The 13,243-nt window shown below is 48.9% G+C and overlaps 1 protein-coding gene across 1 annotated transcript; it reads left to right on the forward strand.

Annotated features, from left to right (window-relative positions):
* Positions 1-308: 308 nt before the first annotated feature.
* Positions 309-12,763, forward strand: SLC25A10 (solute carrier family 25 member 10). The gene is made up of 11 exons (XM_066614027.1): positions 309-432; positions 4,288-4,407; positions 5,860-5,974; positions 6,063-6,111; positions 6,378-6,419; positions 6,707-6,750; positions 8,324-8,394; positions 9,681-9,773; positions 10,162-10,239; positions 10,493-10,549; positions 10,948-12,763. Exons 1-11 carry the CDS (start codon positions 343-345, stop codon positions 11,047-11,049), a joined length of 861 nt encoding a protein of 286 aa, XP_066470124.1. The 5' UTR covers positions 309-342; the 3' UTR covers positions 11,050-12,763.
* The last annotated feature ends 480 nt before the right edge of the window (positions 12,764-13,243 follow it).

Below are 13,243 nucleotides of genomic sequence, written 5' to 3' on the forward strand. Positions count from 1 at the left end.
GATTTAAACACCACCAGGATTACCTTCCAGATTAGCCATGATCGGAGGGGGGGGGGAGAGGAGGGATGCCGGGCGCTTGGATCTAGCAGGGAAAGCATGGGTGGGGAGAGCATGTGTGGGCGGGGAAGGCTGGGGCACGAAGCCTACTGGGAGGGAAGGCTGGGGCTTCCTTCCAGCTGCGGCTGCGCTCCGCCCGCATCCACCTCTGGCCTTGCTGTTGCTCTTTTAAGTCCAGCGGCGTTGCCGCTTTAAGGCCCGGTCGGTGCTGTCCTGGCTGGGAGGGGTGTTGAGGCCGGGCTCCCCGGGGCAGGGGAGGGAAGGAAGCCACGCAGAGCCGGTGCGATGGCGGAGAAGCGCGTGTCCCGCTGGTACTTCGGGGGCCTGGCCTCGTGCGGCGCCGCCTGCTGCACCCACCCGCTGGACCTGCTCAAGGTGCGTCGGGGGACTGCCGGGATGCCGCTCCCCGCGTTCTGATCAGGTTCTCCCGGGCGGGCGGGCGAGCGTTCCCTTTGCAGCTGGCTGCTCCGGGCAAAGATGACTGCAGGCGACTGGGGCTTGAGCAATCAGTGCCCCGTGCGTTCCTGCCCAGGCTCCCCTTGCCCTTTCCAGGTCAGCCAGAAGAACGTGGCAGCGGTTGGGGGGCATCCCCCCATTGGGCTTGCACGCAGAACTGGTTCTTGCGGCTGCCATTTTGGTAGGAGGAAGCGCCTGCCCCATTCCCTCCCGCAGACCCTCGCTGCTGACCAGTGCATGGAAGCCCCGTGTTGCCCAGGCAAGAGACGCAGGCAGGGCTTGGCAGGCTGCCCCTGGCACCCCCAGTGTCTCGCGGCAGACTGGCATCTGCTGCTATGCCCTGCAGTGGCTCCCTTGGGCCTGGAGACATTGGTTCTCTTCCAGTCAGCCGGCCGTCCTAGGGTAGCTGCCCACAGGAGCCTGGGCTTCTTCCAGTTGTCACCGCAGCCAGGCTGGGTGCTGGGCAAAGAGCTCTGTGAATGATCCTTGTAAAACGGGTGTTACCTGCCTAGCTTGTGATTACTTTTCAGTGAGTTTGTGTTTCAGACAACAGTGTCCTGGTTCAAGTGGCTGAGGCCTGATTGTGCTGGTTAATAAACTAGGATTTGTGAGATACCATCTGGGTTCAGTTACAGCACCTCTTGGAATGAATATGGTTAGTCAGAAACACAGGGGCCCCTTCAGCTCTGACTTCACTCTTCCCTTGTGCAACTGGCACCCATGATAGAGCAGAAGCTCAGAGAGGGAAAATAACCTGCCCAGGGTCAACTAGGCAAAATAGGGAAGTCTGGCTCTGAATTCCTCATGCAGAGTAAGGGCCCAATTCTATCCAACTTTCCAGCACTGGTGCAGCTGCAGTGCAGCCCCGAGGTAAGGGAACAAATGTTTCCATACCTTGAGGAGGCCTCCCCAACACAGGATGTGGTGCATACCCTATAGGCACAGCAGCACCAGCACTGGAAAATTGGATAGGATTGGGCCCTAAAGGTCTAATCAATACACATGTTACCTTTCCATGTTAGACAAATCCTGAGATTCCTCTCCCCCTGCCAGCTATTTAAACTCTTTACTTCTATTCTGCTGCCACAATCAATGCCTTTTTGAAGGGCTGGTTCTCAAAAGTTGCCATCATAGGTGGTTGCCCTATTAATACACCGCAAAAAAAAAATCAGAAGTGGCCATAAGGTGCCAACTCTGAAAGTGGAACCTGCATGGGTTGATTTTTGGTCTGAACTGTGTATGTGTTCCAGATGAAAAGGACTGCTCAAAAATCCTTCAAGCCTTGAATGAGTTGTAGTTATGAAGGGAAATCAAGGCTTTGGTTAGCTGCAGCTGGATTTTTGAGCAGGTCTTTCTGTGTGTTGGGGACCTAGATTAGGATACAGGTGTTTTTTTCCCCTCGTTGAACAAGATGCTTTATCTTAAAAATTCACTGTGATCAAAAAACCCCAGGAGCTCAAACATGGTTTCATTCATCCTAGCAACCATCTTGTAAGGTAGGTTAGGCTGAGAGACTGGTCCAAGGTCACCCAGTGAGCATCTTGACTGAGTGGGGATTGAATCTGGGTCTGGCTGACCCTCGTCTGAACCGTCCTCAACACTGGCCAAATTTATGCAGCTGTCATCTTGTAGGTTTGTCCTGTCGTGCCCTAGCACTGGGGTTGGCACTGTGGCTCCTGGACTTGTCAAAGTGAGGAGCCTTCCCTTGGCTGTTTCCTCTACTTCTCAAGGGAGACCTGCCTGACATTCTGAGACTTGCTGTTTGTTCTAAGCTCTTCTAAAGTGAAAGTGGTCTGAGTGGCTGAATTTGACTTTGCACATCATGGGTCTTCTCAGCTGTGATGTAGTCTGCTCAAAGTGGAGTGGCCATGCTGCTTCTGAGCTGATAAGAGAGAGGATGGACTGGTCAAACTGAGTAAACCAGAATGACACCTTGCATGAGAGAGAGGAGCTAGTAGGATGTGTACTTGCCAAATCCTGCCAATGGTGAACCTACCAGAAAAGTCTGTCCTGCAATTCTGTCCTCTTTCCCTCCCCTCCTTGTACAGTACACAATAGTCTGGTCCCATGTGGGCAAAAATTCCTTTCTCTTGTAATGGTCTGGCACCTTATTAACCATTAACCCTGCAGATTGCAGCCTCCATCATTACTCCCTCTGTGCTCCTGAACCTGCCAGCTGCTTGATGAGCAAATTCCAGCTTCAGCCTCCACAATGGATCTTTGAGTTGCTACTGGCTGCCTGGGAACAGTGCCCATTTTAGCAACATCTCCCTCTTTACTGCCTTCTCCTGGCAGCTGTTGTTTGTGCAGCTTCCGCTGATGTGTGTTATTCACTGCAGCTGCTTTAGGTCACTTGCTTGTTAAGGGATGGATCTGGATCTCCCTCTTTATTGAAGTCTTCAAAATCTCTGACAGAAGCACTCAAGAGTCTCTTGCTATCTACTTGATTGGAGTCCTGCCCCTTGGAATCATCCCATATGTGATGGGTTGGCATGATACAAGATGGGTGTGCTGGACAGTGAAGGGTGTGTGTTTGCACTCCTTTCCCCTTACACAGAGTTCCTATAGGCTGCTTCTGCCTCCTGTTGCTTGACCCTTATCCTTCCAAGAAGGAGGGTTACCCAGTCAGCCAATAGTTTTCTATCAGCTTGGAAGCCTTTCGCCCAGATTCCCCACATGGCTGTATTAAAAGCATGAGCTGATCCACAGCAAGGCCAGGCAGTTGCCATATGGGATGTTAGGCTGGGAACAACGCTGAGCTGTAAGTCCAAAAGCAGATGGGCTAACTAGTTCCTGTGGGTGCAGGCCCTTTGTTGTCAACAGAGCCCTTTACCCTGGCTGGAAGAGCAGCTGTGATTTTTAAAGCATCCAAAACTAATAGTACTCCATTAGGCAATGGTTTGAAGAATGCAGGACTCTTGGGGCCTGCTTAAGATTTGGTTGCAGTGAGAAGAAGGGATGGTATCTGATAGGTAGAGCATGGGTGAAAGTGAGATAAGAGCCTGGGAATTGGGAAACCTTTCTGGAACTGATGTGTTATGTTGGGCTAGGCCTCTGCCCCCTTAAGGGGCGGGGGGCAGGGAGGAGGCAGCGGTGGCTGTGTGATCCCAGGGATCGCCCTACTGCCTCCCCCCCCCCCCCCCGAACTTAAAAGTGGTTTCCAAACTCCTGGAGAGTTTGAAAACCACTGGGCTAGGCATATGATTTTATGGAGGAGAAGAGGCTTTGTTAGAACAACTTGGAACCAAGGGCCCTCAACTGCATCACAGTTACTGGTTGAAGGATAGTAACGTTCTCATACAGTATGTACAAAAAGATATTTATTATATTATTTGTGTCCTTGTAGCAATTGTGATTGGGTTCCCAGGCCATCAACTAGCCAGGCACTGGCCAGCCTTGGTAAAGCTTAACTTCAGTAAGATGGATGCATCAAGAGGCCTCAGACTATGCTGTGAGATTGTCTCATATGTTGCATGCTGAAGCAGGTGGGAGAGGCCAAGAAATAAGCCATCAGTTTTGGGCAACTCAAAACTCAAAGATGTTTACCCTTTTGGAACTCTGGTAGACAGTAGCCTCACAGTTTGGAATGGAAGTTTCAATGGATTCCTGATTGGTGATGTGGGAGTTGCACCCGTTTTGGCAAATCCATGATCTTGTTTGCAAGTGTCAAGTTGCTCCAGTGCCTGTAAGCTTACCTACCCAGAGTGCTTTTTGATGAACAAAGAGCCCGGCAAATCCAGCCTAACTTGTTTGCTCTCTGCTCTGCCTGCCTAGGTCCACCTGCAAACCCAGCAGGAAGTGAAACTGCGCATGACGGGGATGGCTGTGCAAGTGGTTCGCAACGACGGCTTTCTGGCACTCTACAATGGGCTTAGTGCCTCACTCTGCCGCCAGGTGAATGCTGAAAAGATTGCAAAAATTGCTTGTCGCCTTCCATTCTGTCCTGCCTCTCACACCAGCTTCGTGGTTCCATTGTTGCCTGTGACAGCTCTGCAGCTCCCAGCTCCACAGGCTCCAGCTATCCTAGATTGAGTTCTGAGATTGTTCTCTGCTTCGTGATTAGATATCTGTGAGTTCTGCACTCACAGAGGCTGCCACAGCATATTTTTGCTTATTTTTTGCATTTATATCCCAACTTTTTTAAATGCTGGAACTTAAGGTGGCATGCATGGGGTCTTCAGGCATTGACTGGACCCAAACAGGCTTTACTCCAGCAAGATCACTGGACCATATGAAAACCCTTGTGTGACCACTGTGGCAGAATTCCTGCAGAATATGGCATAAGTGATAGACTGTAAGAGAGCAGAGTCCATTATCTACCACCGTTTGGGAGCATCAAGGAAGTTCGAGAAGCAGAAATCTGTTAAATGAAGCAGGCTGTAGAGCAGAGGTGTCAAACTTGTTTCATACAGTGGGCCGAATAGCATTATGGCGCCTACTGAGGGCCAGAAGTGACATCACTAAGTTGGAAGTGATGTCATTAAGCAGATGATGGCCAGGAATAAGCACTTTGTTCTTGCATAGAAATTCATTATCTGCAAATGACAGAAGAGAAAATGTGCAAAATCCTGTTTATAATTTCAAGACATGAGTGAGCCCAATTATCACGCTGGGAGAGCTCAGTTATAATGGGGGCCAGATAAATTGCTTGTGGGGGCCACATCTGGCCTGCAGGACTTATGTTTGATACCCCTGCTCTTGAGACCACTCCCCTTTCGGACTTTTTAAGTCAGGCAGCCTGTGTGGGTGATGACAAACTGGGAGCAGCAGCAATCGGTTGAATGGAATCCACCTTCCCTTGTAATATTCTGCTCATTGATCAGTGTCTGTCACTATGGCTTTTCCCTTTGTGTGCCAGCATATGGGCATTTATGCAGCTTCTCCCACAATTATGCATGAGCATCTTCAATCCCTGCAAGAAAAAGTGGGAGGTCCACAACAGTGTAACAACACAATTTCTGCTGTCACAATTGGACAGCCAAAGTTAGGCGTATCTGAAGATCATTCTACCCACAGAGCTGGGTAGTGTCTGTGCAGAATTCTTGCCTCTGGTTTCACAATATTAGGTTCCCCTCTGGTCTTTCCTATAATCAGGCTCTGGGAGAAGATGAAAGTTTACTTGGGGCCCACCCTTCTGACATGTACCAGGCAGTGTAGTTGACTGGTGAAAAGGAGCGTGGCAGCTCTTGAGAAGGCACAAGTGTCCATCTGTGCTCAGTCATACAAGCACTGTGACCAGACATGGGCAGAGGTGGGCACTTGCAAAGCTTTTACGGTGGCTCACCTGCACCGGTGCTAGGCAGGGCCCAAGACAGTGCTGTCATCCTGCTCTTTCTGCTTCCTCAGATGACGTACTCCCTCACCCGCTTTGCCATCTATGAGACTGTGCGGGACCACTTGAGCCAGGGTGCCAAGGGGCCAATGCCCTTCTACCAGAAGGTGCTTCTAGGCGCAGTAGGAGGTGAGCTGGGGCTTGGCAAGTGCAGGCTGAAGGGCCAGATCAGGACAGGCTGTGCAGTCCCCTTTCACCTGCTGTTCTCTGGTTGCAGGTTTCACTGGTGGGTTCGTGGGTACTCCAGCTGACTTGGTGAATGTCAGGTCAGTGTGTCCTTCCTCTTTTCCCAGGCCTGTGCTAAACTCTTTCCTCATTCAGCTCAGTATGATCCCATTGGCTAATCACACAAATCCTTTGGGAGGGGATGAGAATAGAGAGTCCATCCTTGAAGGCAGCAGCCCTACTGAAATTCCACAGTACCGAACAATGTCGAAGTGATCACCCCACTGTATAGTTTTCTTGGGACTGTGGAGTGCAGAGGACTCTTGTCTACCCCAGTCTCCCTAACGCTGTCATGCCCTTTTTTCAGGATGCAGAATGACATGAAGCAGCCGGCACATTTGCGGCGCAAGTGAGTGTCAAGATTGCAGTGGTGGTGAATGAGAAAGCTGTGTATTGAAGCCACGTGGCCACAGAGGGGCAGCATTGCTCCTAAAATAGCTCCTAAGGAACCTTTTGGAGCCCTGGTAATTGCACCCCAGAGCTGCAGGTCATGCCTTTCAGAGCCATAAGACTAAGAATGTGCCATTGAAGCCTGTAATGATATCCAACTGTATATGTGTGCAATGTGATGAGTGCAAGCAGGGGCTTACACTGAGATGGATTCAAATCTGCTAATTGTCTCTCCTTTTTTCCTAGCTACTCTCATGCTGTGGATGGCTTATATCGGGTGCTTCGTGAAGGTAAGAATTTAGCCAGCCTCTACAGGACAGAATAGTTGCTCAAAGAGACCTGCCCCAGCAACTTTTCAGAATGGGACTTGGGGACACTGAGGAGAATCTGCTATAATATCTGCCCCTTGTCTGTGGGAGGTGGGAGCTACTGGGTTGGGGGCTAGTTCTAAGCTACAAGCTGCAAATGGCAAGCTAAGCCAGCGCTTGTGGAATGGGCAAAGCTGTCAGGGCAAACTTCCTGAAAGTCAAGCAGGTATGTATGTGTAGAAGGTATGGGGAAAGGCCTTCCATACCGATCCATAGAGGTATCAGTGGCACAGGGTTTGCTTGCATATTTGAGTGTGTGGTTCAAGTTGAGTGGTTGTCTCTTAGCAGGAGGGGTGAGTAAGCTGTCTGGGTGAGTGAAGGAAGTGGAGTTCACAGACTGGGATTCAAGGTATAAAAGGTCAGTTGCATCCTTGGCTTTTAGGCTCTCGGAGAGGAGGAATGTGCAGGTCCGTAGGCACAGAGAGAGAATAAAAGAGATCGTGCAAGGAGAGAGAGAGGCATATGAGCAGGTGGACAAATAGAGAAAGAAGGAGCAGGGCAAATGCCCAGTGCTAGGGTGAGTTGCAATAGTTTTCTACCCCCTGCTGATGCTCTGGAATCCAAGAAAAAAGAAAGAGTGCCTAACATGATTGGGGTGATCTGATTCACGTTCATTGTGACTTACACCCAAGCAAGTGTGCATAGAATTGCAGCCAAACCTGGCTGGGACACCAGTGACCAGCCTTGCTTTATCCAGTGTTCAAGAGTACTAATAATCTGAACAGTTAGTCCTATTCACAGTCAACAAACCTCCTCTGGGAGTGGACTGGGTGAAAGGCCTTATGAAGTGCAGCTAGTCATCGATTAATTCTATCTGATCCTGAATTCTGAACAAAAAATATTGGAAGAAACATTTGAGCTCAACTAAGGGAGCAAGAGCACAGAAAATCCTAGATCCTTACAGCAATTCTGTCCTGGCAGCACTGGTTTTGAAAGCTCGTTCCTGATGCAGAATAGGTAGCCAGTCCTGTCTGTAGATTGGTTTCTACAGTCGTGCCTCTTTGAACAGGCAACCAACAGAAGATCCTATCTCCTCTGGTGCTTTGATGTGTCCCAGTAGATTTAAAGAAGTCTTTCCACCATTGATGCATTTTGCCATTGGGCATCAATATCTTTGCCACTATTGTGCCCTATCAGGCTTTCTGATCATCCAACTTGGGCCAAATTATTAGCAGCTTAAAACCATTCTGTGGTGGAGGAATTCAGTAATTTACGAAACTGCTTTCCAAACCTTCTCCTAAACGATAGAATAAAAGCATTCCTGTGTGTTTGGGAGCAATGAAGATAATCCATTCCTGAGCAGTGCTCAGGGGGTCTGAGAGTTGCCATTGCATAGGACATGAGTTCAGGAAGCAGAGCTGTTTTAGGACATGGGCAGCTCGGCAAGACATCTGGATGGGAGGAGTTTGGACGTCAGTATCCAACTGAAGGGGCTGATTAGAATCTCCGCTCAGAAGATGTACTTTCCACATGCTAATCTCTGTTGTTCTTTCAGAGGGTGTGAAGAAACTGTTCTCGGGGGCAACAATGGCATCAAGTCGAGGAGCCCTGGTTACTGTTGGACAGGTAGGAATCTAGCCGTAATTGCCTATGGATGTACACCTCAGTATATCCTCTGTGCACACACATCTACAAAAGAAGCCTTGCTGGCTTGAGCCCAAAGCACAGCTAATTTTTCATCTGTTTCCCATTGTAGCCAATCAGATGCTTATGGGGAAACTCACAAGCTGGGCATTAAACCATTTCTGCCCAACATTACATATGTGCAACACGGATCAAATGTGTACACCTGTGGGCTAGGCAGAAATGGGTTAAGGCCATTGCTCCTCTGCAACTGGTATTCACAAGCATACTGCTTGTGGATCTGGAAGTAGTGTGTAGCCATCATGATGGGACCATCTGCACCAAAAGCACCACAATCTCTGCACACATATTCCAGCATATGTGTGCAAGTGACAAGCATGTTCTTTAGCCATCTGGAAAGAGAAAATGGGATTCAGTGGAGGTTCATAAGGAGGCGTAAGGGAAGAGGTGCCGCCTTCTGTAGGTCCTGGAGAGCGAAATGCCGTGGTCTCCCCAGATTGGTCTGTTAAGCCATTCTTGTCTTCTGGAGGCCGTAAGCAGTTGCCTGAGGACAGTCGTGCAGAAGGCAGCATGTTTTCTTTTTAAAATGTGTAGGCAACACATGCAAAACACCGTGGCCATTTTCTGAGCATTCACAGGCACCCCAAGTGATTCAAGAAGATTGGAAAAAAAGGCAAACGTAGTGATTGCCAGAGGTGAAAGTGGTGGGGAGGTTTAATTTTTCACCCAGGATGCTAAAATTATTTCTCTTTGCTCTGGACACAAGTTAATAGCTTGAGTGTGGGTCATGTCACATTGTCTCTTTGGTACTGCGAAGCTGGTGAGTTGTGGGGAGAGGTTAGGTTTGCGGCTGAATATATTTAACCATTGTTTTCTTAGGATTTGTACCGTGAGGTCACACCTGTATAGAGACCAGATTCAGGTTGAGATTGGGATCCTATCTCTCATCCTGTCTTTGTCCCTGGCATGTTGGCTGAGAGAGATTCATAGCAGGGTTTGGCTTGCAACCTCTTGAGTTCACTGGAAGCTCTGATGGGCCTGGAAACCTGTCCCCTTCCTTGGCTGCCCTCTAGGGACACTAAGGAGATTGAGGACCAATCACATTTGCAGGCTGTCCTGGTATGTTATAGAGGGCTGTTGTTGATGCCTTGCACAAGCCATTGGGGTTCATAGGAAAATGGCTAATTGGACCCAGGTCTGGCTTCTTTGCTACTCTGGATGGATGAATGGATTTGGGGCCAGTCTCACACCTTTCTGCTTCCTTGCAGCTCTCCTGTTATGACCAGGCCAAACAGTTGGTTCTTGGGACCGGTTTGCTCTCTGACAACATTTTCACTCACTTCCTGGCCAGCTTTATTGCTGTAAGTGTATATCTGGGTGTCAGTGGAAGACCAGGGAGGAAGTATGTATGTGGTGAGAGGGAAGGGTTTACGACCACCAGTCATGTTGAAATAGAATTCAAAACCTGATGCTTTGTCTCCTTGAGAATATAGGTCCAGATTCCAAGGTTCATGAAGCTGCCAAGGCTGAGATGAGGAAGGGTTGTTATGGCTATCTAAGTGAGGTGTAATCACTTGTTAAACTGGTTATTGCATTGGCCTTCCAAGCAGTGAGGAAGATTGTACCACTTTTCTGAGTTGCCACTTGGTAGATGGTCATTTTATATTCACTCTGATGGGGCATGAGTCACACCTGCTAACCTAGGATCTCAAAACTGTCTCTTGTCACCCCTTTTTCCCTTACCTGTAGGGTGGTTGTGCCACATTCCTCTGTCAGCCCTTGGATGTGCTGAAGACACGGCTTATGAATTCCCAGGGCGAGTATCGGGTGAGTGATCTGCTCCACAGCCCCTTGCTTCTTCACTTGGTTGTTGCCTGAGCCAGACCTCTTCGTATATGCACCACTGCCTGGGTCTCTTCCTTCCTCTTGACATAGTTCCCCCTGACTACTGAGCACCATTCCAGCAGTTGTAATTACTCCTCAGTCTGGTAGCCTGAGACTTAGTTGAATTGGGCTTGGTCTCTGTACATGGTGCTATGTGTGCCCGGGCACACACTGACTTATTCCTGTTATATTCTAGGGTGTCATACACTGTGCCATGGAGACCGCCAAGCTTGGGCCATTGGCTTTTTATAAGGTAATATGGGAGCAGTAATGGGCAAATGTGCAGAGTAGGCTAGGCATAGATTGCAGATCTAGCCTGTACTCTTTCACAGTCTTTGTACACAGGCTGCTTCAAGATAGTTGCTTTCCTTCTTGCCATCCCTACATTGCATTTTTTTTTCTCCTGCCCCAATTTTACAGCCACGCATCCAGCTATTTGGCCTTTAGGGAACCAATAAGTAAGCCCTATGAAGCTAATTGCTCCAGATATCTTTTCAGGGCATCTACAGATATCTCTACAGGTTTCCAGGCTAGACATGTGAGATTAAAGGTCTGAAAAGTTGCATTGCTCTCACTTTCCTTGGAGTGATAAAAGCGCAGTGACCAGGTCTCAGTGACTGACAAACTAACTCTACATGTTTCTTATTCCAGGGCCTTGTTCCCGCTGGCATTCGCTTGGTCCCTCACACCGTGCTCACCTTTGTCTTCCTGGAGCAGTTGCGCAAATACTTTGGGATCAAAGTGTTGGCCTAAAGGAGAAAAGGCCTGCTTAACTAGAGCTGCGAAAGATAAGGGACAGGAACCTGTAAATTGGGATCCCACAGTGCCCGTTATCACCTACTATCCCTTTTTGTGGTGCAGCAGTCTTAAAGTGCCCTCTTTAGTGCTGTGGCCAATAACTGACCTCTCCAGAATGCCCTCTTTCAGTGCCTGACAGTCTCACAATTACGAGCCAGCCCTCTGTGTTGTTTGGTGCCTAATGGTATGCCAGCCAGACAGAATTTTCTCCTTCAGTGCCCAAACCTAAACTTAAGGTGCCAAACCTCAAAGGCCCAGTAATCCATCAATGCCGCTTTTCTCCTCCCACTAACACCACTATTCTGCCCTACTCCAGTATTTCTGCAGCTCCCTATAGCATTCTTCTCTAATCCCACAATGCCCTTGGCTATTGGCTAGCATTCCAACAATGCGTCTGCTTGTCTGACCCACGACCCTTCCATGTCTGCCCTCCAGTATCCTCACCATGTGTTGCCATCTCTGTGTTTGGCCAGTAGCCGCCTCCCAGTTGTCCTAATAGTTCAAACACCCCCTTCTCCCTGCTGCAACCAAGCAGAAGAGTTTCCGTGTCTATATGGGAAGGCGGTGTCATTTCTCTGTCTCTTTTAAATGTTTACCATTAGCGCACTGAGCTCCTCAGGAAACAGGTTGTGATGGCTGCTAGGGGTTCATTATAGCAATACAGCAGTCAGGAAGAGGTCCTTTCCCCTCTGTGTTCTTCAGAGTATTTTTTAAAATTTGGGGGAAATAAAATCTCCCTGACTGTGTCGAGCCTAATACCTTTTCCCTGCCTCAGTTTCCTCTTCCTTCCTTACAATCAGGGTGAGGAACCCTTGTAGTTTATTGACTGTGACTGGACGATGCTTAGTGGAAACAGCATACCCCCAGTTCCTGGCAGGCCTGGTGTCCCTTGCCTCCTTCAGTTGACTCTTGCTTTAACAATCAATGCTTGTTTGGCCAAAGCCTTCTGAAACCAAACACCCCTTTGGGGGCTTCATACCAATGACAGTGAAGAGCAGGTTTCTGAGGGACTGCGAATAAGCAAAAGCCAAGTAAACTGGTTCAGGAAGAGAGAGCCGCCTTAAAAACTGCTGTACCTCAACCCTGTAGGCAACTAGCTTGCTCAAAGAGGGGGTGAAAGCTCATTGAGTCCCTGGTTGAATTGTCAGAATTGCAGCTACCCTAACCCAGGGCTAATGTTATTCATATGGGACCCCTGGGATGGGTGAAGATTGCCATGCAGGGGCTCTTAACTTACTGGGGTTGCTTGAGGATGCACGTCAAAGTAAGGTCCTGTTGCCTCCAAGCCTCTTCCTTTTGTCCTGCCTGCCAAACCTCTGCGCAGGCAGAATCTCTGAGCCTCTTGGAAGTTTAGACGGCTGTGGAGTCTCTCCAGGTTGCCTTGCTTCACTGTGACATCATTGAGACCCTGCTGTAGCACTGAATGTTTTTTAGAACAAAAATGTCTTGGGATCTCGTCCGTCCCGCCGGATCCACTTAACGAAGTGATTATTGTGTCTGCTGTTTGTTCCTTCTTGCTGCTGGCTTGTGTTCCCCACCTGCCCACCCACCAGGGCAAGGATGGACTGGCCCCTATGTGTGAAGTGTCATTCCAGAGGGTGGTGATGCTGCAGGATCAAAGGACCAGAGCAAGTGATCTGCACTTTTGTAATCATGAGAATAAAGTAAATGTGCAAAGCAAGTATTGCTCATTCCTGGACCTCAAGTGTCTACTTGGCTTTAGATTGACATGCTTACAAACCAGAATTTTAGATAAATAAGGCCTTGAGCAGAAAGGATTTAGTACAAGACTTGCTGTGGGTGAAATTTTAGCGAACCAGAACTTGTAGCTTAGTGCCAACTTGCTATTAGAGTTAGCTTGACCAAACACCCCTTGACCAAACACCCCTAATGTGACTTGTCTTCTCTCCTATTACTCAGCTGACAGCACAAGGAGGAGGGGGGGTCACTACAGCAGAATCTGGCTTCACTTTCCACTCTAGTTACCTGTTTCTCTCATTCAGGGTCCAATCCGAACAAACTTTCCAGCATGGATGCAGTTGCAATGCAGCCCTGAGGTAAGGGAACAAATGTTGCATTACCTTGAGGAGGTCTCAGTGACTGCCCCACCACCACAAGATGCAGCTCATGCCCCACTGGTGCAGCTGCA

Source organism: Tiliqua scincoides, chromosome 2, assembly GCF_035046505.1.
Source record: "Tiliqua scincoides isolate rTilSci1 chromosome 2, rTilSci1.hap2, whole genome shotgun sequence".
NCBI lineage: Eukaryota > Metazoa > Chordata > Lepidosauria > Squamata > Scincidae > Tiliqua > Tiliqua scincoides.

Coding starts and splice junctions, on each gene's coding strand:
- SLC25A10 (XM_066614027.1), top strand. CDS start 343: ATGGCGGAGAAGCGCGTGTCCCGCTGGTACTTCGGGGGCCTGGCCTCG. Junction 5,975..6,062: donor GCTTCTAGGCGCAGTAGGAG/GTGAGCTGGGGC, acceptor CTCTGGTTGCAG/GTTTCACTGGTGGGTTCGTG. Junction 6,420..6,706: donor CCGGCACATTTGCGGCGCAA/GTGAGTGTCAAG, acceptor CTTTTTTCCTAG/CTACTCTCATGCTGTGGATG.